Source organism: Lycorma delicatula, chromosome 5 (genome assembly GCF_047948215.1).
Source record: "Lycorma delicatula isolate Av1 chromosome 5, ASM4794821v1, whole genome shotgun sequence".
In the NCBI taxonomy this organism is placed as follows: domain Eukaryota; kingdom Metazoa; phylum Arthropoda; class Insecta; order Hemiptera; family Fulgoridae; genus Lycorma; species Lycorma delicatula.
This window is the reverse complement of record NC_134459.1, coordinates 19,043,276-19,067,536: the sequence shown is the minus strand read 5'-3', so window position 1 is coordinate 19,067,536 and position 24,261 is coordinate 19,043,276. Positions and strand designations below refer to the sequence as shown.

General features: G+C 27.7%; 1 protein-coding gene across 1 annotated transcript in view; it reads left to right on the top strand.

Annotated features, from left to right (window-relative positions):
- Sec8 (exocyst complex component secretory 8) overlaps window positions 1–23,381 on the top strand; it is an 83,296-nt gene extending 59,915 nt beyond the window's left edge. The window contains exons 16-19 of the mRNA XM_075365751.1: window positions 2,628–2,834; window positions 6,570–6,823; window positions 8,657–8,825; window positions 20,374–23,381. Of these exons, the coding sequence (XP_075221866.1) occupies window positions 2,628–2,834; window positions 6,570–6,740 (378 nt within the window). The 3' untranslated portion in view covers window positions 6,741–6,823; window positions 8,657–8,825; window positions 20,374–23,381. The remainder of the gene's footprint in view (window positions 1–2,627; window positions 2,835–6,569; window positions 6,824–8,656; window positions 8,826–20,373) is intronic.
- The last annotated feature ends 880 nt before the right edge of the window (window positions 23,382–24,261 follow it).

Sequence of the window (24,261 nt, the reverse complement as noted above, 5' to 3'; positions counted from 1 at the left end):
TAACTTATGTAATTAAAGAAACAGAAAACAACAGTGAATATACTTATTTAAAAAGTAATGGACAGAGGATTAGAATTATTTATGTAATAGTTTCCACTTACCAACAATCTTTAATAGTATGTTCGAGCACTTTCAGACTATTATTCCATCCTAGTAACATTGATGTGTTTATACATTATAATTATTTACTTCACATTTCATTAATTATACTAAATTGAATTTTACAAAACAAAAATTATAAATATAACAATTGACTGTTTATAATTTTTGTTTTTTAAACTTCAGTTTAGTGTTATTATGTGTTATTAGTGTTATATGTGAAGTAAATAATTATAATGTATAACACATCAATGTTGCTGAGAATAGATTAACAATCCGAAAGCGCTCGAACATACTATTAAAGATTGTTGGTAAGTGGAAACTATTATATAAATAATTTTTTATCAATACCAATGGGCCATAATTAATAAAATTAATATAGAGGATTAGAACACCTAATTTTGGGATATTTGCATAAAAGGGGAGGGATTTTTAATTATATTCTATTTCTATGATAAAGGTTAAAAACTATTTTAATTCTGACAATCATCTCATTAAGATGTGACAAATTTGAAAACTGGTGTTGCCTTGATATTGGCTTATTAGAGCAGAACGGGTAATGAAAAAATCCCAGTCACTAGGTGCGAATAGTAAACCCCCACCGGGTTGGTCAGTGGTTAACGCGTCTTCCCAAATCAGCTGATTTGGAAGTCGAAAGTTACAGCGTTCAAGTCGTAGTAAAGCCAGATATTTTTACATGGATTTGAATACTAGATCGTGGATACCGGTGTTCTTTGGTGGTTGGGTTTCAATTAACCACAAATCTCAGGAATGGTCGAACTGAGAATGTACAAGACTAACACTTCATTTACACTCATACATATCATCCTCATTCATCCTCTGAAGAATTATCTAAACGGTAGTTACCGGAGGCTAAACAGGAAAAAGAAGAAGGTGCGAATAGTAAAAAGTTAATAAAAATATTATTTTATTGGGTAGGGATACATTGTCAGCCTTGTAGCTCTCTAAAGAGTTTTTTTGAGAGAAAAAATTCTAAAGAATTTTTTTTTTAATGTATTGAGTCTGATAACATCACACTTAAAGAAAGTTTTAAAAAATATTTAAAGTACTATTTTTCTAATTTTTTACTATTAAGTAATAGTAAAAAATGAGGGTATTTTTCATTTTATGCCACCCCCTACTTTTTTCACATGAAAATTACTTAATGTAGCGTGTTTTATAATAATTGATAAATAAAACAAGAGAAATACCTCACTAAAAATAACCTAATAATACATTACAGAAAACACAATAACATGCTGTTTTATACCAGTCTTTTTTAAACATTCTCCATGTTAACATATTTTACATATTAAAAGAATTATTATTGCTTATAATTATTATAAATATAATCTAATCAAACTTAACCTACTCGCTTCACTCACTAACATTTACTAATTAACAGTAATGTTTTGATTATTTAAATAATAAATAATTGCAATAATTACTGAATTTATTAAATAATCAAAATTACTGTTAATAAGTCAAGGTGAGTGAGCAAAGCAAGTGTAGATTAAGTTCAGTTAGATTATATTTATAATTTCTCTCCAAATACCCACTGATTTAGAAGAATTCTGCTTCTATTGTACTGTCTTTTTGAAAATGAGAACTCTTCTATTTCTACCGTCATTCCTGACCACACCTACCTTTTTTGGGTTTTTTTAATAAATGATCAGCACACACATCTCTCAGGTTCATTTTCCAATTTATTATTGCTTTACTTGACATTAACCTATGCTTGCTTTGCTCGCTAACCTTGACTAGTATGTTAATATTTTAATATGTTTAAAATGATCAGTATAAAACAGCATGTTAGTGTGTTTTCTGTATTGTTTTATTCATCATTTATTATAAAACATGCTGTATTAAGTAATTTTGATGTGAAAAAAATACAAAAAAGAGTGGGCGCATACAAACAAGTACCAAAATTAGAAGAAAAAAAAATCTATAACAAAATTTTTTAGGGTAGTCTGTGTTATGTGTATCCTTCCCTGCAAAAAAAAAAAACAAAGTACATTTCAATATTATTATTTTTTCTGTAATTTTTGTTATTTAATAAGTTTAAGAATAGAAACTAGTAATTATTGTTAAGTTTCACTCTTTTTTTATTATCTCATCATTACCCTATCTGATTTAAAAAAATAATAATACTTGCCAAAACACAAGCTCAACCAAATATTATAATTTTAAGTTACACCATTTGTGAATTATGAAGCCATATTAGTTAACAAAGACATATAAAAGTGAATTGATTGCTCACTTAGATATATGCAAAGTTAAATTTTACTATTAAAATCCTTTTAATCTACTGTAAAGGATATTATGATTGCTATCATCTTTAATTTTTTTTTTTTTAATTAACATTATTTTTATTAATTCTATTTTGTTTGATACATAGTGGTATTGAAAAGTTCTTATAAATCGAATAACAGGAGCTATAAAAATCAGTGTAATCTGTAATATAAATATTACTGTATATAATTTCTCATTTATTAATTTTTTTAATCTTGTTTCTATTTTCTTTTCAGTATGTATTTGAAGGACTAGGTCATTTGATAGCAAAGATATTAATGAGTTCAGTCCAGTTTGTTGAAAAAATAGATGAAGGTTGTATTAGGAAGATGTGCCGAAATATATTTACACTTCAGCAAACTTTAACTAACATAACATTAACGAGGGAAATAGCCCTTGATCATGCTAGACATTATTTTGAACTTTTCTACTTAACACCTGATGTATGTATTTTATTTTTACTTTTTTGTATCTTCCTTTGTATTTTATTAGTGCTTTTTTAATCTTTGTTTTTGTATTTAAATACATTTTTTAATTTGTTTAAATTTTTTAATTTGTGGTATTTCATTTACACATCTACACTGTAGTTTAAATTCTGTTAGGCATTTTAGATTTCTTCAAAAATGATCATAAGATATTTAATTAAAAAATATGGTACTATAATTATCAGTCTGTTTGTGGATGTCATTTGCAGCTATATTTGTTATACTGGTCTTTCAGGACAGTGGATATGTAAATATGCAAAAAGTGGTCATACTGATGTAGTGTCTTAACTCTTGTGTTTAAAGTTACTCAGCTTATCCAGCTATGACAATATGAATTTCAAGATTCATAATTATACTTTTGTATTCTAATTAACAAAATTGAACAACATAAAGTCATTTTAATTCCCTGAATAAATAATATCTTAAACCGTGTTCTTAACTGTAGACTAATAATTGAGAGAAAATTAATCCTTGAATTCGCATTGTTATTGTGTGAATGTAAAATGTACAGCTGAATAAGAATTATGCCATTTCTAAATTAAAACTTATTAGACAATCAAAAATTACAGCCACATTAATTGAACACTTTTAGCATCACAAGAAATGCAATTGTAATTTCTTTGTTTTTCTAATTATTTATTATCAACTCTCTCATTATGTTTCATATGCTAAAAATAAAAGATTTCACCCTAGAATAAGTTAATGAGTGTAAATATATTTTATTACAATTTAATGTGATTTGGAATGTTTTGTTTTTCACAAATGTGGCATTCAGTATTATCAGGTTGTCTAAAAGGTATTGAGTCTTTGGAGGCCAAAATTGAAATTACATTTATTGTTATTGGTAAGTAACATGAGACCACATATGCACCATTTTTTTGATGACCTCATTTTTCTGGTAGCACCATAATCTGTCGCTATAGAACTTCTGTGGTTTCTAATTATAAAATTGTAATTGTGATTTTCACAGGCTTCTTTTGAAACTAACTTAACAACATTCAGAAAGTTCTGCAGAGATTGAAACAAATGATAGTCTGATGGTGCCAGGTCCGGGCTATACAGTAAATGAATTAAAACCTCAGACTCAAGTTATCTGAATTTCTGACAGATCATTAAAGATGTATGTGGTCTGGTAACGTCAGTATGGTGTATGACACCATTCTGATGACCAGTTCAGGCCATTTCTTTTGAATTGCTAGGTGAAATCGTGCTAATTGTTGACAGTGCAGGTCTGAGTATCTTGTTCTGCCTGATAGCAGCAGCCCGTGATGCTGCTCCAATCCCACCAAACATATATCATACTCTTCCTGGGTGCAGTGTGGGCTTTGCCACAGACTGTGGAGCTTCTGCTTGCTTAGACGCCTATCTTTTTCTCACATTGTTGTATGTTATCTATTTTTCATCACTCTTGATAGACTGCTTCAGAAATGGCTCAATTTCATTATGTTTCAGTAGAGATTTACAGATAGAAATTCGATTGAGTAAATTTTTCTTAGTCAGATCTTGTGGCATCCAAACATCTAGCTTCTTTTTATAGTCAGCTTTCTCCAAATATTTAACACTGTTTGTTAATGGATGTTTAGGTCAATGGCAATGTCATGGCTGCTTACATGTCAGTCTTCCTCGACTTTTGCCAGAATACGCTAACGCTATCTTGTAAAAAGACTCAATACTTTTTAAGATCATCTATTATTATTTTCTTCATATTGTCCAAGTGATTATAAGGTTTGTTTAATAATTAAAGATACAAGTGGGAACAGCAAAAAACTATTTAATAGAATAATAGAAACCGTTTGACCTTCAAGTTGGCATCCTTGGCGTAAAGAATATTAGTTGTTCGAAAAGAACTTCTATAATTTTGCTCTCTGAATGAGTTTAAATAAAGCATTAAAATTGCAAAGAACTACTGGGTGATGAGACCCACATATTCTGAATGAGTTTTTAAGATACAAGAATAGGCTTTCAGATCATTATCAGGCACGCAAATATACCTACATTTTGAAAACTAAATATGTTTTTGAAAATATCTGTATTTATAAAAGTTCAGTCTTTGCTTAAAGGAATGCGCACTGATTCTTTAAAAATAACTATATCCACCTTTACCACATCAGATAATAGAACGGTTTTTATGTAACTCAACACAATATTTCAGCTTACGAGAAAGGGGCTTATTACTCTTCCATTGCCATTTTTAATAAATTGCTGAACCATCTGAAAATCTTCCCATTAATTTATTTAAAACATAATTTAAAGCTTTTCTTTATGGAAACAAAATTACTTTGTTGTTGAAGCTTTAAATAATACTAATTAAAAAAGAAGATTCCATTTGTTTACATAAATGTGTTCAAAAGAATTTTCAATAGAATCCCCTGAATTATGAATTATTTTGTAGTAATGTTTTATATTTAATGTATTTATCTTAACGTTATTTCATGTGTTGTATTAAAATAATTAATATGGATGAACATCAAACATATCTATCTTTCAACTTATAATTTGTTTATATATTTACAATTTATGTTATACTGACATAACCTATGCTATCTATTATTATGTTCTGATCTGAATAAAGATTTATTTGTTATGATTAAGAGTTGTAGGAATTTCCTGTCGTGGCTAAAGCCGCATTCCGGGAAAGTCCTACAATTGTGGGTTGTTTCTAATACCTGGTTTACACACACATACACGCAACTTATTTTAAAATATTTATAATTTTATTAAATATAATATTTTTTCATTTATTTAATTCAGTGATTCTAACTAAAGTTTGTATATATACCATATTTAATTTGCACGGGTGTGGCGGTACTAGTGGTGACAGTTGGCAGTAACTAAACTAATGTAATTTCATAACTTACGTAGAACAATGTGATTTTGCATAACCTTTTTTGCAGATTCATTATTCTTTAATTGTATCAAAGAAAAATAAGGCTTTAATTAGGCGAAAGCTTGAGGTACTGAGGGTGACCGTGCTCTATAGAGCACGGTCACCCTCAGTACCTTATAATTTGAAAATTTAATGGCATCAGTGCCCCATATATAGAAGTAATCTGACCAAGTTTGATCAAAATTGGTTGTATAGTTCTAGAGGTGTAAGGTGATTTAGAAGCCTACACTGAATACCACACACCACACATATATATGAACATTAAGATCTGGAAAATTTGCATCGGTTTTTTGGGTATCTTAAGTGTCAAAATATTAAGGTAAAAACTGCATATGTCCAATTTGGACATATGCAGTGTACATATACAGTGTTGGACATATACAATACTTTCCCTTCTAGATCTATAGCTGTAACTGTAATGCTGTCTAGATGAAAAGTAATAAAAATATCTTTAACTTAACTTTATTTCAACTTCATTAAAATATAGAAATATCTGCATATGATGCGATTGGAAAAGTGTACTTTGTTTAGATGAACAGTATTGTTTTTTTTTAAAATGGCACTGACTGCTGTGGACATAAGCAGTTAGAAAATGTTTATAGCATATGGCTAAATGAGGTTGAAAGAGATGCTTGTAATTTATTTTTTAACTTTTAATTTTTGTTTATACTGTTGTTATTTTATTTATTAAATTTTTATTCTTATCATTTTGTTAAACATTTATTTAAAGGAGTAAGATTTGTAAGATCTGCATTTTGTATCAAAAAGTGTGTAGTTTTATTAATTTTATGATGTTTTTTCTGTAGGAAATTTTGAATCAAGTTATGGAAAAGGGTCCAGAATTTACTGAGTTAGAATATATGAATGCTTTCCAGCTGATACATAAAAGTAAACCTGATTTAACAGAACCGAATGCAATTCAGAGGCATATGCAACGTCTTTCAGATATATTGGGTGAAGTAGGAGTTACTGTTTGATCATTTATAGCACTGCCTGGTTAAAATAAATATACATTATGTGTATTTGGTAGTACTAAATAATTATTAATTTAAATATTAAGGTATGTAATTGAACCATATTATGTTACTGTATAAATATTTAATGTATATTAACAATGTATATATTTATAAATATATAGTATTTCTAAGAACAATAATTATATTATTTGATAGATATTTATAACATTTATTTATATAATGTATATAAATACATTTATAGTGTGTGTGTGTGTGTGTGTGTGTGTGTGTGTGTGTGTGTGTGTGTGTGTGTGTGTGTGTGTGTGTGTGTGTGTGTGTGTGTGGTGTGTATGTGTGTATATATATATATATATATATATATACATTAATAATTTACTATATGTTATACTTATTGATTATATGTAGTGATATATTTCTATTGTGGGTAATAATTAACATTGTTAATTATTTAGTATTTTCTGTTTTACATTGATTTTTTGCCATTTTAATATCTTTATCATTCTACTTTACATAATTCAATTACAAGAAGCTGTGACATTCTTGAAAAAATATAATTTATTTTGTTTTATATTTTTGATTAAAAATTTGAGTTAGAAAACAATTTTAGAACTGTATTTAAATAAACAAAAAAATTGTTTTATTTTAGTTGGTTCATATATATTTTTTGTGGGTCGATATACATTACAGCTGAAATTAGTTTTATTCATCCTTGGTTTTTGAACTTTATTTTGATATCGTCTTCCTGCTGCTTTATTTTTTTACTTTTGGTATTTTTAAGTGCTGTTATTGTATGTAATTCATGGTCTTCCTAGTGATTCTGTTTTCAATTTTCCTATTCTCAAGTGTTAATTATGAATGCAACAGTAATATAATAATTGAAAAATCATTCTTTTCTTGAAAATTTTAAAAAAACAAGAAAGAGATAGTTCTGTTAATATTGGAGATAATAATCTTTTTTTACCACAATTGTTGTTATTGACCTTGAAACCAGAAAAACAAAAACTGAGCTTCTATGTATTTTAAAAAAAATTTCTTGTATTGAAATAAAATTTATAAGTTTAAACAGATTTCTTGGAAAAACTTTTAAAAGTAATTGGCCATTTATTATCAAAAACCTTATAAAACAGTGTGTTAGGAAATAATTTTATAAAGTTACTTATTTTTAGAATGTATCCCAACGAATTAATGAATATGATCATTTTGAAAGTTTTTTATTATAATGATGCTGAAAAATTTACAAATTTTCAAAAATTAAGTAACATTTTTTTAAGTATTGCATAAAACATTTTAAATAATTAGTACTAATTTAAAATACAACGCAGTAGCTATGCATTGAGGTAAGTTTCATTGGTTTAGTAGCTTACTAACATTAGATTTAATAGAAGTAAAAAATTATAAAATATTTTATATTGTAATTAAAAATGTATAATTTTTGACAGTTATCTTAATTGCCTTATTTTCTATTTATTTATTTATTATTTTTTTTTTTTAATTTAAGATAGGGCATAAATTTCAGACTAACATTTTCCACTAAATTTAAGATTTTTTGTTCTTAAAAGTTGTTGGATTCTGTGCACAAAAAAACAAATTGTGTATTTGCTAATGAGATAAAATAAATGTCAGTAACATCTTATATAGAAAATTTATGAAAATAATAACATGAAATTTTTTGGCCAGATTTTTTATAATAAAAAACAAATGTACTTTTTATCATAAAAATCGGAATTTGAACACAATATCAGAACATTTCATTTCTCCCATATACCAGAGCTAAAAGAGTACTGAAATAATTTTAATTTACTTTTTCCACTCTTTGTTAATAATAAATCTTAATTATTAATGTTTTTATAAAAAACATAAAAAACAATGTATCAATAAAACAATATATAATTTTGATAAAATCATTACTTTTCCAGATACCAGTACTGTCCAAAAAATTTGATTTCTTCCTTCCCCTTTGCTTAAACAAACCACTACCATTGATTATGGTGTTGGCTATTTTGATATATTTTGTGTTTTATGTCTATCTTAAGTGCAACAATTGATGATGAAACTATCCTCTAAAACACTAATGTGTTAAGTGAGGTAAGTAATAAAAACTTTCTTTATCTTTCTGTTTGGTGGTTTATGTTAATATTAATCACTAGAAAATATAATTACTGATCTATACAAAGATTTTGTTTGGCAAAGACTGCATTACATTGTTGGAAACACATTAGTGTTTCCTTGCATAAAAGTATAAATCACTAATTTTGATTTTTACTGCTTTATTAATTGAAAAAAATATGTTTAATTAATCAAAATAGGATTCAGTCAGTAAAATAGAAATATATTTAAAAAAAATTCTTTCCACCTTAGAGTGTTTCTGAAATAGTCCCGTATAAAATATAATATTCTATGGTATTAGAATCTTAATGTAATTACAAAGACAGTTTTCTTATGTGTTAAAATATATAATTTGTTAGAAGAAAGAAAATTTATATATTTCAAAATTTAATTGTGTGAACCTCTGAAAAAAATTAATTCTCATATCAAATTTAACCCTGTTTATCTTTGAAGTGATTCAGTAAAGTTGAATTGTTTAAAACTTTAGGGGTTATTATGCATATAAACAATGTAGGATTATGAAATCCTACATTTTATTGTTAATCATTCAGTGATTCTTTGTTGAAAGAGTAGTATATTAAAAAATCACTTTTTAAGAATTATTAAACACTACAATTCTTTACATGAATCTAAGAAATTTTTTAAAATTTGTTTTGTTTGTTTAAAAATTTCAAACTCTGACATATACAAATTATGAACTAATATCAGTAACAGAATGTATTTGGTGGTCTTATTATAATAGAAAAGACATTTTTTTTTTAAATGTGTCTTTTTTAAATTGTTTAAAAAATTGTTTACTTTGTTAAATCTTTTTACAATTTCCTAGTAAATCGATTTCATTAGACCTTCAGTGAGTTCTGTCTTTCATCCTTTTCAGGAAGGGTATCCGGTTATAAAATTCTGCCAAATTACTCCAGCCTAACCTCTGAAAAAAAAAAACAAAAGGGGAAAAAGGAAACAGTTTTTCATAATTATATTATATAAAGATCATTATGAAATTCTATATTGACTGTTACTTTTTTAAATATATTAGTTCTTGTAAAAAACCTTCTTTTCTAAGTGACCACTTACAGTATATTTAAATTTTAGTGCATTAAACATGATATGTGATGTAACTTTTAAGCAAAACTGCGCTATACGCAGCTTTTTTTATAAGCACATATAATTACTGTAATTTTAGTCTCATATATATTAGACAGATATGATGTTAGTCAAAGTTCCATCTTTTTTGGTTGGGATTAACATTTCTGTTATTGTCAGAAGTAATATGGAGCCAATTTTTCTGCATTTTTCAGAATTCTTGTGTAATATTTTATTTTATAAAAAGAGGCGCATCCCTAATTCTTATTATTTTTGTCAATTTAAGTACTATATTTTATGAAATCTGTCAGTAGTGTTTCTTTAGGAACCAGGGTTTTAGTGTAAATTTTCACTTTTTGAACCTAAGTTATTTAAATATGTAGGCTGCTCAAAATTATTTTTTTTTGTATGAAAGTATGTTTGTGAAAGAAGAAATTGTGTATAGAACATTTTATTCAGATATAAAAACCATATTTTGTCTACATTGTGAAAGATGTAAATCATTCTTTCATTTCTGTAACATCTAAATAAAAGTAAATGGTGTTTTTTAACTTTCTCTGTATTCAATACAATATCAATATTTATTATAGGTAATCAATAGATTGAAAAAGGAACTAACTAGTGATTGTGTTTTGAAGTGTTTTTCAAAAGCCACAGCATCATCAACTGTTATTCATACTGCATTGGTTAAGTTTTTCCCTGGAGTAGTCAAAATATAAATCCCAGTGGTATTTTTGATATAATGTGATAATAGGAAATTAAATTTCTTTGCAACCATTGTAAATACAAATAGTGTTTAATTAGTGAAATCTACATTTTTATTAAAATAAGAATTTGAATAAAACATACCTTATTTATTATTTAAGTTTTGTACTTGCAAAATTGTTGTTAAGAATTCTGTTAATATTTCTCTTGTTGTCCTTTTTAAAGATTCTTTTCTATATAATAGAACAGTCTGTATATTTTAATACTATGGATTCAGTTTATGATACCAATGTTTATGGTTGTGATGTTTTCATTACCATTTCCTTGAGTGCTTCATTCAGTTCTGAAAGAGTTCTGGAGATTTATACCACAAAACCTTCTACAGTTCTGTAATTCAGTATCTGTACTGATTAAATGAATCAAATCAGTTAAAATTTGTCCAGGGCTGTACTGATCATAATTAATGTAATTCTAGTATTGCTTTACTTCCAATCGGGTATTAGCATCTATTACTCATTAGTCCATTCTCCGTAAAATTTTGCGATGTTCAGTTAATTAAGAATTATGAATTACATCATTGAAATTACGTAAAAGCTCATATTTTAGTATCTTTATATATAATGTAATATTACTTATATTATAAGGTTTTTCCTTTAAATACTCTTCTACTCTTTTATGTTATTGAAAATCTGCTCTTTATTCATTGCAGTTGATTGATATTCTTGTGTTCTTTTGATAATTTGTACGTTGTAATTTATCACTGATACTATTCTTTTATTCAGCAAAGATAATTTTTATAAGGGAAGAAGGGAAAAGAAGTAGTAGTCTTTTGTGTGCCTAATTTATTTATTTTATTTTGTATAAAGTTGTTAATATAAATGAATATATTTAATCAATAATTTCAGTCTTATAACCACTGGTTTTTGTTACAGTTATAAGCAATTAAAAATCTTTGATGAATTTGTTCTTTTGATGTTTCGTTTTGTTCAAAAATCTGATAATCATCAAATTAATAATTTAATAATTTTACATAATTTTTGATAATAATGTATACAAATATCTTATTTAAGGTGACCAGCGGAATTTTCTCATTTTGAATGAACATTACATAGATAATTAATTATACACCAAACATAATTACTTTGATTTGAATAGGTATGGGAAGGAATCCCATTAGTGTTACATAGAAAAAAAATCACATCTGGAAGGTGATGTACATCTTCCATAATTCAGTTTTTAAGTCGAGCGGTGAAGCTGTCATTCACATGTTGATATAAACTCTCTCCTTTAAAGAAGTTGTACGTACTGAGGTTGGGGAATCGAGGATTCCAAGGCACATTTTCGAACTGGAAATTAAATGACCAGGAAACAGTCCCCTTAGGATGTTTATGGAATGTCTGGCAGTGAATGGAGCAGTAATAACCATCTTGTTGGAGCCACACATCTTGTGTCAAGTTCACCATCTGTGTTTCTAGCAGAACGAAGATGTTTTTCATTTGTGTGTAACAACTGGAATGTACTATTATTGGTAAACTATTATTTACTATTATTGGTAAACCCTCCTCTTCAAAAAATTAGGGGCCGATAATGTTAAGCTTGGATGTCACACATCACAGTGTCATATGGGATGAATACAAAGGTCATTGGAGTTGTCTAGATTTTTATAGTGCCCAGTACCTGAAGTTTTGCTGGTTGTTGAACCCATTTAGGTGAAAATGCGCCTCATCTGATTCATTGTAAAGAAGAACTTGCATCCGTACAGCAAAATCTATCCACTGGCTGTAGTCTGATATGAATAGAATTTAAAATTGGTTTTCAAAATTCTTCTCAGCCGATTCCCATCCCAAACATAATGCTAATCAATGATGCCGAATCAAATATCAGGGATGACAGAATACTGTTTTCACTCCCTCCAAATTATCAGGTGTTCTCACTATGCATTCAGCACTTGTGGTGTTTTTGGAGTTACAATGCCTGTGGTTTGAAACTGTTTGGCCACCCTATATGGAAGTGCCTACAGAATAACCTATGAGCTGCAATCACTGAATTGTTGTTTAACATAGGTATCGTACGTGAACATGCTACGTTCAACTGACCATGAATCCTTGGTAACTGAAATAAATAGCATTAGTTTTCACACATTTTATTCAACAAAAATAATAAAGTTTATTGTTAATTAACTGTTATGTTCTTTCAAAAATGAGTACACTCTCCGTGTCACCGTATTATCTATAGGAAATCTTTAATTCATGTGTAGAAAGGTGTAAAAAATTGAGATTTTGCAGTAAATTAAGAATATACTTTGTTGGAAAAAATTAAAAAAGCTTCATTTAAAAAGTATTATAAATTTAGTGGTATTTTTATCATTTTTTCATTCCTTATGCACCGATATTGGTTGCTCAATTGATAGAGATCCTGACCGATATAAAGTAAATTATTGCTATTTCTTTGTTTAATTTCCTTTTTTTTTTAAAAAAAGAAAGATAAAAAGTTTTTGGTTTATTTATTTTTTCTTAGTTTTTCAGTTTCCTGTTTTTATTTAAGATGTTTATTATTTTTTATTACCATTCATAATTTAATTATAAATTTCATTTAATGCACTCTGTTATGGATGCATAGCAGCTGAGTTTACTTTTTTCAGTTTACCTTTGTAATTTTTTTTTATATAAGTGCTGAGTAATAGCTTTTGAGTGTGACAAAATAAACAATTTTTGATAGTTACAGCTCAATAGTCTAGTTGCATTTTAGGCTTGTTTTAGACAATCGATGCCTGTTGTATTTATAGTTTTATAAATATTGTGTATACTTTGCTCATATCATTATTTATTAGACCTCTTTTGAGGTAGTCTTAGAATAAAACTGATCAAATATTCTGTATTTAATTATTTTAATTGCCTTATGTGATTACTGCTTGAATAAAATAAGATACTTCATAAATTATAATTGTTACTATGATATACAATAAATCGATATTTAAATCATGAAATATTTTAAACCCTGTCTTAGTAGTCCTATCACAGCTGTTATGAAGTGCAGTGTTATCTGAAAACAAAATGAAAAGTGACAGTATTTTGAATATTAATTAAAATTTAACCATGTTAATTATTTCCTAATTTATACATTAAAGTTATTTCATTTTAAAATTAAAATTAAGGAAAATTGCAAGTAATTTTTAACTAATTAAAGCTTATATTTTGATTTTAATATTGTATTCATAAACTTATCATAAAATATATAGGAACATCAAAAAAAGTTGCAACAATTTAAAAAAAATGTATCGGTCATTTTTTTAAAAATTCACTATCAGAAAATTTTCTTACATATCTTAGAATGTTTCAATATGTTCGTTGGTCGCTCTGCAGACATCCAGCTGATAATAGACTTCTGCCCAGGTTCACTGGATCATGACAGGTGTAACTGTGGTAACATCAGTGGTGATCCATTGCCTTAAATGTTGTGCATCCCTGATTTCTTCATTGTAGGCAATGTTTTTAAATGTAGCTCCGTAGAAAAAAAAATAGGGATGTCAAATCTGGGCTTCTCAGAGGCCAAAGCACAGGACTGGCCCTACCAATCCAACAATTACGGAATCTTTCATTGAGAGCTCATAGAACGGCTAGGCTAAAATATGGGGCGCACCACCTTGTTGAAACATTACAGCAACGATACTTTGTTGTTTAATTTGGTCAGCTTGCGGGATAACGTACAGTCATAACATGTCTAAATAAACATTCCCTGTGGTAGTAGACTGATGAAAAAAGAATGGGCCAATCACATGATCAGACATCAAACCGCACCAGATATTTATTTTTGGGGAATCTCCAACATACTTAATAATTTCATTGGATTGCTAAGATCCTCATATTCTAAAATTATGTCAAAACATTTAAGACTAACAGATCACTGCTGCTATTGCAACAGTTACGCCTCCAATGATCCAGCGGACCTGGGCAGAAGTCGATTATCAGCTAGATGTTTGGAGAGTGACCTATACTCATATTGAAACATTCTAAGGTATGTAAAAAAACTTTTTGAGTTGATGAATTTTTTTGAAAAAAATACTAGTTGATTATTTCTTAGTAGTTTTCTGAAATGATTTTTTTTAAATTGCTGAAATATTTTTCGATGACCTGTATGCACAAGTTTAATGTATATGTTATTAAAAATTATTGTCCAGTTTATTTTACGAAGAATTAAAGAATAGAAAATTACATTTTATAAAAATTTCTGTTTATGTTTTGTATGTGTTGTAATTGTCTTTCATACAGAATTGGTTATCTGATCTTTAAGATAAATCACACTGATACAAGCTAATTATATATTTTTTTTTATTATAATCTTGAGGGGAAAAATTAATCTTTTGAGAGTATTGTATGTTAAGTTAAATTATTCAAAAACGTTTTTTGTTCATAATTAATTATTTGAGTGGTTGATTCATTTTCTTAGTAATGTATTTACTTCTAATAAATATTCCATTGTTATAAACAAAGCTTAGAATTGTATTACTGCCATGTAGTAATATATTTTGATTGCTTGCATTCTTTCTTTTGATTATTTTACATATTTACTATTGTAACAGTATTATTACTTTTATAAATGTTAAATATAAGTTCATTAATGTATAAAAGTATTTTTAAAATTTATAAATGTTTAATTTTCTTACAAAAAATAAAAATTGGGATATTTAAAGATAATTTCTGATTAATCGATACTATCATTTATTGTGACTTAGTTTATAGTTTTTCTCAAAAAATTTAAATTAACAAATTTACGGGCTTCAGTTCCTGACATATATTTGTTAATATATTAGTTGCTGTCCGGAATTTATTTCCTAGTATGGAAAAACTGTCATAATTCCACTTTATGAAAATAGTCACAATTATATTAATTTTATAATTTTCAAATTTACACTTATACTTAATTTAACCACTGTACCATATTGATATCATTTTGATGAAAGTGTAATAATAAACTTATAATTGTGGTTAAATAAAAACTAGATGATATGAATCTTGTGAGCCAGAGATTCAGATAAATCTAAGTTTTATTATGTTTTTAACAATTAATAGTAATAAAAAAAAAAATGTTAGGTTTCTTTAATCTAATAATTTGTACATGCTTATAACTTGTAATTATTTGCTTGCTGTTGTATATTAACTTTATATGTTTAAGTTTGTTATACATATATTTTACATATGTATAATCCATTAAATTGCTATATGTTTTGAATTGTGACCACTACCTCTACTGTTAAAATTATCTTTTTTGTAGATTTTACATTGCTAGTGAAGTTAATGTATATTAATTTAGTTGAATTAAAAGATAAGGGAGAGACAACTCTATATTTCTCTTTTACTCTTGATTTTTTTTTTTTAAGACAAGGTTGGTTTTTATTGATAATCATTTTGACAGTATACATATTGCGTTTATTAATTTTTACTTAAAGTGGTTTTTACCTTCAAATAGCAAATTATGAAATCAAATACTATTGCGTTTTTTTTTTGTATTTTTCTCTTTAATTGATCACTTACTTAGAAATTAAACTACTGTTTAATTACTGTTAAACTATTAGGAATCAGTAGTTTCATTGAGCTTAGTCATATTATATAAAGTAAATTTATTTATTTTGAACTTTATATTCATTATGTTCAGAGGTTTATTATTTTTAAATTTCTTCTCCCATTCATTTAAAATGATGTACATTTAGACTGTCATCCTCATCTTCCAAAACTTACATTTATTTGTTCATTAATACTATTATGATTATTGTTGTCATCAATAATTTTCAAAAATATTGGTCTATACCAGATGAACAAATGTAAAAGGTTGTATTTGGAGTCATGTATTTTATTTGTATGAGGTCTTATCTAAATAGATAAATTTGGAGTACCCATTCAACTACTTGATCAACAATACTTTCAAAAAATTTCACTGGTGTTATTTTTTTCCTTCATGGTATTAGCAACAAAAAATGAGTAATTATACTTAATTGAGGCTTGGGCAATATGACAAGAGTACCTACTAATTTCTGTCTCCCTATAGAAGAGATAATTCTTCTAAACTTCATCTCTACAAATTGTACCTTACTCTGTTTTTCTTTTTCTGGTCACATTTTCACTGATACATTAACATCAGGACAAAATATTGGCTTGGCAAGAAAATAATTTCGGCTTTGTAGTGTGAAATAAAACTTAAATTTTTTATACAAAGAATAACCTTTAATCAGTTATATATTTTCTATTTAATAATCTTTGTCTAAAAATCTTTTGCCATATTTATGGCAACTTCATGATTCCGTGCTAATAGAACTTCTGATCCTTATCAACAAAAAACTGGACCAAGTACGATTTCATGTCATCTTCATTAGTCAAAGTTTTACCAAAGAGTTTTGCAAACTTCAAAACCAATGGTAATATGATGATGGGAGATCAGGTCTATATGAGGGATGAGACATCCCTTCCTGACTGAGCTCCAATAATTTTCCACAAGTTACCAAATGGGTGGTGAGGCCTTGCATTGTCTTGGAATATGATTTTTTTGTGATTTGCCAAATCTGGCCATTTTTCTTTGATTGGTTCTTTACTTTCAGTAGTTGCTGACAGTAAACATCTGAATTGATTATTTGATTCCTTGGAAGTAACTCAAAATACACAATACCTTTGTAATCCTACCAAATCGACAGCACAATTATCTTTCTTTGATGCAATTCAGCTTTTGATGTGGCTTGTACTGGTTCATCATGCTTGGACCATGATTGTTTTCAGTTTATGTTATTGTAGACAATGCATTTTTCATATTTTATGATTGGAATCAATCTATATTACTATTTCTTTTGTCTGTGTTTTTACATGAAATTTTATAGAATTTTTATTATAACTCATAGTTTTAGATTATTGCATGATCCGTTAAAATAAATGTAGCCTTTATTACCAATCTCAAAAACATTAAAAGGAAGTCCTTTTTCTTAGAACTTCCTGTAGTACTCGGTTAATCATTTTTAAGATTTTTGTACTTGTAAATTACAACTTTTTGTACTACTACAACTTTGAACTTTTGCTTATATCTTTACAAAAAAGATAACAAAATTTAGGCATTTTGGTAAGAAGAGTTTATACATCAACTTTCATTTTTGATAAAAAGGGCAACTAAAACTTACATCAGTTTTGTCTTTGCATCTATTAAGGTTGGAAGACATTTTTTTTTAATGTTTTACATATGTTCTTGAAAAAATCTTATAAATTTAATGATAAGTGAATTAAAAATTAAATCATGAATTATGAATTATAGGCCCTTTTTCCACAGAACATTGCTTCAAGAAGATACTGTAAAATGTCTCATGTATTTATTAAAAAAAGTTTCTGGAGCATTACTTTTAATAAACTTTTAACTGCTTTTAACAAAAAATAACTATTTTTTTTATAGTTCATTGAATACAAGTAATATTTAAATAATTTTTTTACATCTTATCACTTTTTGTTATTTTATTGGATTGTAATCAACCATCATATTAATGTTTATTTCTTCTAATTTATGAATATTGCTCAGTCAGTAATGAAATGGAACTAGATTCCCATAGATTGTTTTTCAAACAAGTAGTGTTCCGTTGGGTTTGTTTTTCATCATTTGTTTTTGACTTTTTTAAAAATAGTTCCTTTACTTCCTCCTAGTTTCTTATTTCTCTCAGTTTCAGATTTTTATGACATGCTTGTACTCCTGATAAATGAGATTTTGTGGTTTCAGTGTTTTTTGTCTTTTTATTATATATTTTTAACAAACTGAAGTTCCTGTTTCACTGGTCAAATGTGTAAGCTCTTACAGGGAACATACGAGGTTTGTCCCAAAAGTAAGTGTTCTGATTTTTCTACGGACAAACAGGTAATGTAAAATATCCTTGATGTATAACAGTGCGTAGGTAGTGAACCTTGGCTGCATGTGCATATTTGTTTCAACTGGATCGGTTGAATCAGTCGTGTGCTACTGCTGTTTGTGTATGGTCGTGTTTTATATATAACCTTGTTATGCTTGCAATGGAGAAAATATTGAACTACGTTAAGCTATCAAATTTTGCGGAAAACCCTACAAGTCTTGTCACAGAAACATTTGATCCTTTAACCACAGTTTATGGAGATGCCACTCTATCAAGAACTATGGTTTTTAAGTGGCATAAAGCTTTCAAAGAGAGCTGAGAAAATGTTGAAGATGACTCTTATTCTGGAAGACCAACCTTATCAACAAACAATGAAAATGTGGAACTGGTGTGTGCTGTGCATTGTGCACAAAGAGTTTATACCTCCAAGACAGACAGTTAATAGCGCCTTTTACAAAGTTGTCTTGGAAAGACTTTGAAAACAGGTCCAGCAAGTCCAAACAGACATTGCACATGATTGGGTGCTGCACCATGATAACATACTAGCTCACACTTTGCTTTCAATCCGAAAAATTCTGGCAAAGAAAAATATTCCCTACTTACCACAGCCTCCCTACAGCCCAGGTCCTATCTCCGTGCAATTTCTACATCTTCCCTAAGTTGAAATTCAAGTTGAAGGGTCATCATTTCAGGATGATTGAAAACATAAAAAAAACTGATGAGCTACACATACTTAAGGAAAATGACTTCTGGTACTGCTATTAACAGTGGAAAAAATATTGGAACGGCTATGTAACTTCCTAAGGGTCGTACTTCAAAGTAGCAAACTCATTGTTTTAGATAAGTTCAATAGATAATTATAAAAAATCAGTATACTTACTTATGGGACAAACCTAGTATACTGTATTTCCACTTTATATAGTTTTGATATCACAGAAAAATCTAATCATTAAAGATTTTTTATTCTGGTTGCTTGCTACATGCATTTGACAGCAAAATAATGTTTTTTAACATTTGGAAAATTTTCTAAGTTTTTCTCAATATCATATGCCACAAAAGATGCAACTGTGTAAGGGTTTTTCTCAGACATTGACTCCATTAAGCAAAAAAAAATGCAAACTACTATCATAATGCAATTCAACATACTGTGTAAATTTTGGTACTGGCAAATGCTAGGAGAAATCGAATTCCAAAGAAAGGTTAGTTTTGCTCTTTTCAATAAACTATTTCTTCATGGTATTATGTTTTTTTTTAACTTTTATCATATGGATGCTATACTCCAAAAGGCATTCTTCATGCCTGGTTCATTTCTAACTTTCTATTCCTTGCAAAAATGCTAAAATCTTTTTTTTGTTTAAAGTTCCACTTTAAATGGAATAATGCATAATATGTTTGTATTTCATTTTTAAAGGGCTGTCAGTCTTTTGTTTAAAATACTTTTTAAAAGGGTTATATAACTGAGACATTTTAATTTGCATTTTCAAAAAAAAGTTCACTTCTGTGCTGCACATAGTAATTTTTTGTGTGGAATACTTTTTAAATGAAGTAAAAGTTCCCATGCATTATTACTTATGCTGTGAGGTCTAATATTGTGTATCTCTCTTATGTTCTTCAAACGAGTCATTTAATGTCAGTTTATTTTGTATAATTTGAAACCTTTTTATTGATATTTGTATTAAATTAATAAGAAATTATCTGCATATCAACAAGTTAGTTCCTTGTAATTTCACAAAATACTGTTGAATTTTTAAACATGAATACTTAGAATTTTTTGAAAGGCAACATACTTTTTTCTTTTATGTGATGATATGAAAGAATCTTGCACTTCCTTATTGGTAGTATTCCAAAACTAATAAAAATATCTTTTTTTTTCAGATTTTAAATTTTCAAGTAACACTTTAAAACAATTCTTTATATTACTTCTATGTATATATGATTACATTATTTCATCTTTCTAAGCATTTGGCAGAAAAAGGGCCCAGAGTGCTATAGAAATTCATTTCTTCAGAATGTCTGAATTGTATTCTAAATAGCTTCTTTACAAAATGCTTATTTTAATATAGTTTGTTATTTATTTATAGTGATAATTTTAATTGTATTTATTTATTCAGTTGATTGGTATATACCAGTGATGACGAACCTGTGACTCGTTGGTCAGACTCTGACCCATTTAAAGATTTTTAAATGACCCATGCTTTTTAATTTTTATAAACTTATTTTTTATATCATAAAGGAGAGAACAGACAATCAAAAATATTAAAAAATAAAGTACACATATCTAATGTCAAACTTATAAAAAAGAAATGTTTCCAAGTGGATTTTGGCTGATTTTCTGTATCACTGCATCTGTGTATGACTCATGAGAGTCAGTCATAAAGTTGGCACAGATATTCACTGTATCTTAGAATGGGGTGTATCAGCAATGTTGAACTAATTCACAGCCTTGGCGTCTGTGTCTAGATGTGTTTAATAATTCAACTTTATTATTATTACTTATTCTGTTTATTACTTCAATTTTATTGGTGTAGAAGTGTTTAATAATTCAACTTTATTATTATTTTTTTAAATTTTCTCATATCTAAATATGTACGTATATCAGATATGTCAGCAAGAAATTTCTTCTAAAAGTATTGTATTCTAAATATAAATATTTTTAGTTGTAGCCCTATACTATATTGACGGTTAAAAAAATTAAAACAAACTATAAGTTCTAGACCATATCAAACAAATTGGTTTGGTAAATATGGTGTGATTGAAAAGAATAAAGTGACTGTGTGTGTATATAATTTGTAATGAAAAAGTCACATCATGTACATACAGCGTAAAAAGACATTTTGAAAAGTTGAATTCAAATCTTGGGTTCTCGACAGGAGAAGGAAGTAGAGATATTTTTTCCAAAACAAAAAACAGAATCATTCACAAACCAGTGTTTTAAAAACATTTTGATTCCAAAATATAACATTACATCTGCTAGTTTTCAAAAAGCCCATTGCTCATCATGAGAAATCTCTTGCAGAAGAGTTTTTAAATGTTTTTAGAAAGTAGTACTATTTTGCAGATTTTGTAGAAAAAGACGTTTTTATAATGTCTATGAATGAGTTACCAATAATTTGCAATATAATTAAAGATCGAGTAATAGAATTAGAATGAAATATTTCTTTGAAAATACATAAAGACTTATGTATGCAGAAATATATTCAATTACTTCAGATGAGAGTAATGATGTAAATGGTTATACACAATAAGCAGTTTTTGCTCGACACCAGCAAGTTCTACATGCGAAGCAAGGTTTCAAAACATTTTCCAATGTATTGCCAGTTGTAAGAAACGTCATCAAATTTATAAATGCAAGAGGTCTTAATAAGAATTTGCACAATTATTAGAGGAAATTGAGTGCCAATATTCTGGGATTTTGACATACTACAATGTTCGATGGCTTAGTTGCGGTCAAGTTCTTAATCAGTTTGTCAGTTTATTAGAAGAAATAAAGCTCTTTTTGAATGAAAAAAAAAACAATAGTTATGATGAATTTTCAAATATAGATCAGTTCAATGATTTAATGTTCTTATGTGACATCACTCAATGTTCAATGAACTGAATAAAAAACTTAAGGGAAATGTATAGATTGTATTAATGATTAATGATTTTTGAAAATATTTATGACAAAACTTGACATCTTCACTAAAGATTTGGAAATGAAAATCATTAAGTATTTTCCTCTGTTACAAAAACATTTACAAAACACAATAATTTTTTAAAATATGCTTGACATTCAAGAAAACGCAATTAAACATATTTAATCATTATACAGGAAGTAAAATAACTTTTCAGGAGAGATTTATCAATTTAAAAGTTTGGAAAATACATTTTATCTTGTTTAATATCCATACAAATGGAATTTGAAACAATGGATTTAACCAAATTTATGTGGCTAGGTATCCATTATTTAGAAATAGAATTAACTGAATTTCAGAGTAGCTTAGTGTGGAAAAATAAATTTGAAAATTTGATTTCCAAAGTAGAAGGAAAAGTTTCTGAAAGTAGTGCAGGTAATAATGGTACAACACTAAAAATTGAAAATTTTATATTAAACATATGGAATTCTTTACCAAACAATTTTATATCAATGAAGAAACGTGTTATTGCTCTTTTAATGATGTTTGGGTGCACATATTTGTGTGAAAAATTGTTTTCCTCAATGAATTTTTAAAATTTACAAACAGAAATAAACTTGGAAACGAATTGACTGCGAAATGTGTTAAACTAATGAGTACAGAATATGAACCTAATATTAAGAATCTGTCTGAAAATAAGCAACAATAGATTTCACATTAAATATATTTTTATTAACTTTATTATACATACATATATCTGTAACTATGTTTATTAATAAAGAATATTTCATAATATATAAGTGCTTTTCTTTATTCCTTGTTTATTCTAATACTCGATGCAGAAGTGCCACTAGGCACGGTATCACCTGGTGCGGTAATTCATGATATCACCCATTGATAAAAAACTTTTTACAATAACCTTATTTTTTGCTGTTTACGTGCAAAAGAAAAAGAAAATGTAAACCTTTTTAGAAGATTTTAAAAGTGAGAACTAAAAAAAGGGTTAATTATTAAGTTTTTCAGTTAAAAAATGTTCAGTGTTTCCAAATTATTGGTACTGTTTTTACCACACCCTCTCCCCTTTCAAAATAACACCACTTAATGACCCATGGGGTAGTATTAAAAAAAAAAAGTAAATAAAATTTGACCCATTCCTCAAAAAGGTTCGCCATCACTGCCCTAGAGCAAGCAAGAATAATCAGTGGTTCCTTTTATTTACAATTAGGAAGAATGCATCCATAAAATAAATCCATTCACAGAGTTAACATCAACTAGATTGTAGAAAATTTTTAACAACCATAGTCGGTCATCCTGTTCTTGAATGTGAATAATCCTAACAACTTTTTGAAAATTGTCCATATCATCCTTTGTAGCATTATAATCGGTAATAATTTGCGGTTTAAAGGTAGGTTTCTCACCTACTCGTTCATGTGAATGATGTTGAAATGACGAAAGAATAGTCCGGTTTTTCAAAGCGTAGGTTGTTAATGTAAGCATCATGAACTGCAAAAATTGAAGAAAATTCATTTCTTGGAATGTTTTTACCAACTCACACATTATAGCTTGTTTATTTTTTCTAATTTACCCAAGTAGTGTCATATTTTTACTCTATAAGAATTCAGCTTACTCACAGCTACTAAGAAATTATCAGTTGTAGTTCCTTGACCTGAACCATAAAGAGGTAAAACTAAATCTTTGACCACATGTGCATCTTGATTTTTCTTGCATATTCTATCAGGCTGTTTTCCAGTATAATCTTGCATATTGTAAGCATAAAATATTTTTGCATCAACTGCAAAACATATCTTTATGCCATACTTCCCTGGACTACATTTTATATACAGTTAAAATGGGCATCATCTCTAAATACCTGCTGTTTATTTAATTGTGATGTGGGCATAAGAACCAATTTAAAATTTTGTACAACTTTTTAAATATAATTTGAAATGGCGTCATCTTGTTGAATTTTGATTAGTGGATTTATCATCAAAACGTAAGATTCTTCAAATTTGAATAAATCAATTGCTTGATATAGTTGCAGGAAATACGATCTACAATATGCTTGATTTCTTTTCCGTAGTTCTTTGAAGATCCTTTTTTCGATTATAAGTTGCCAGCAATAGCGCAAATTCTCATAGATGCTACTAGT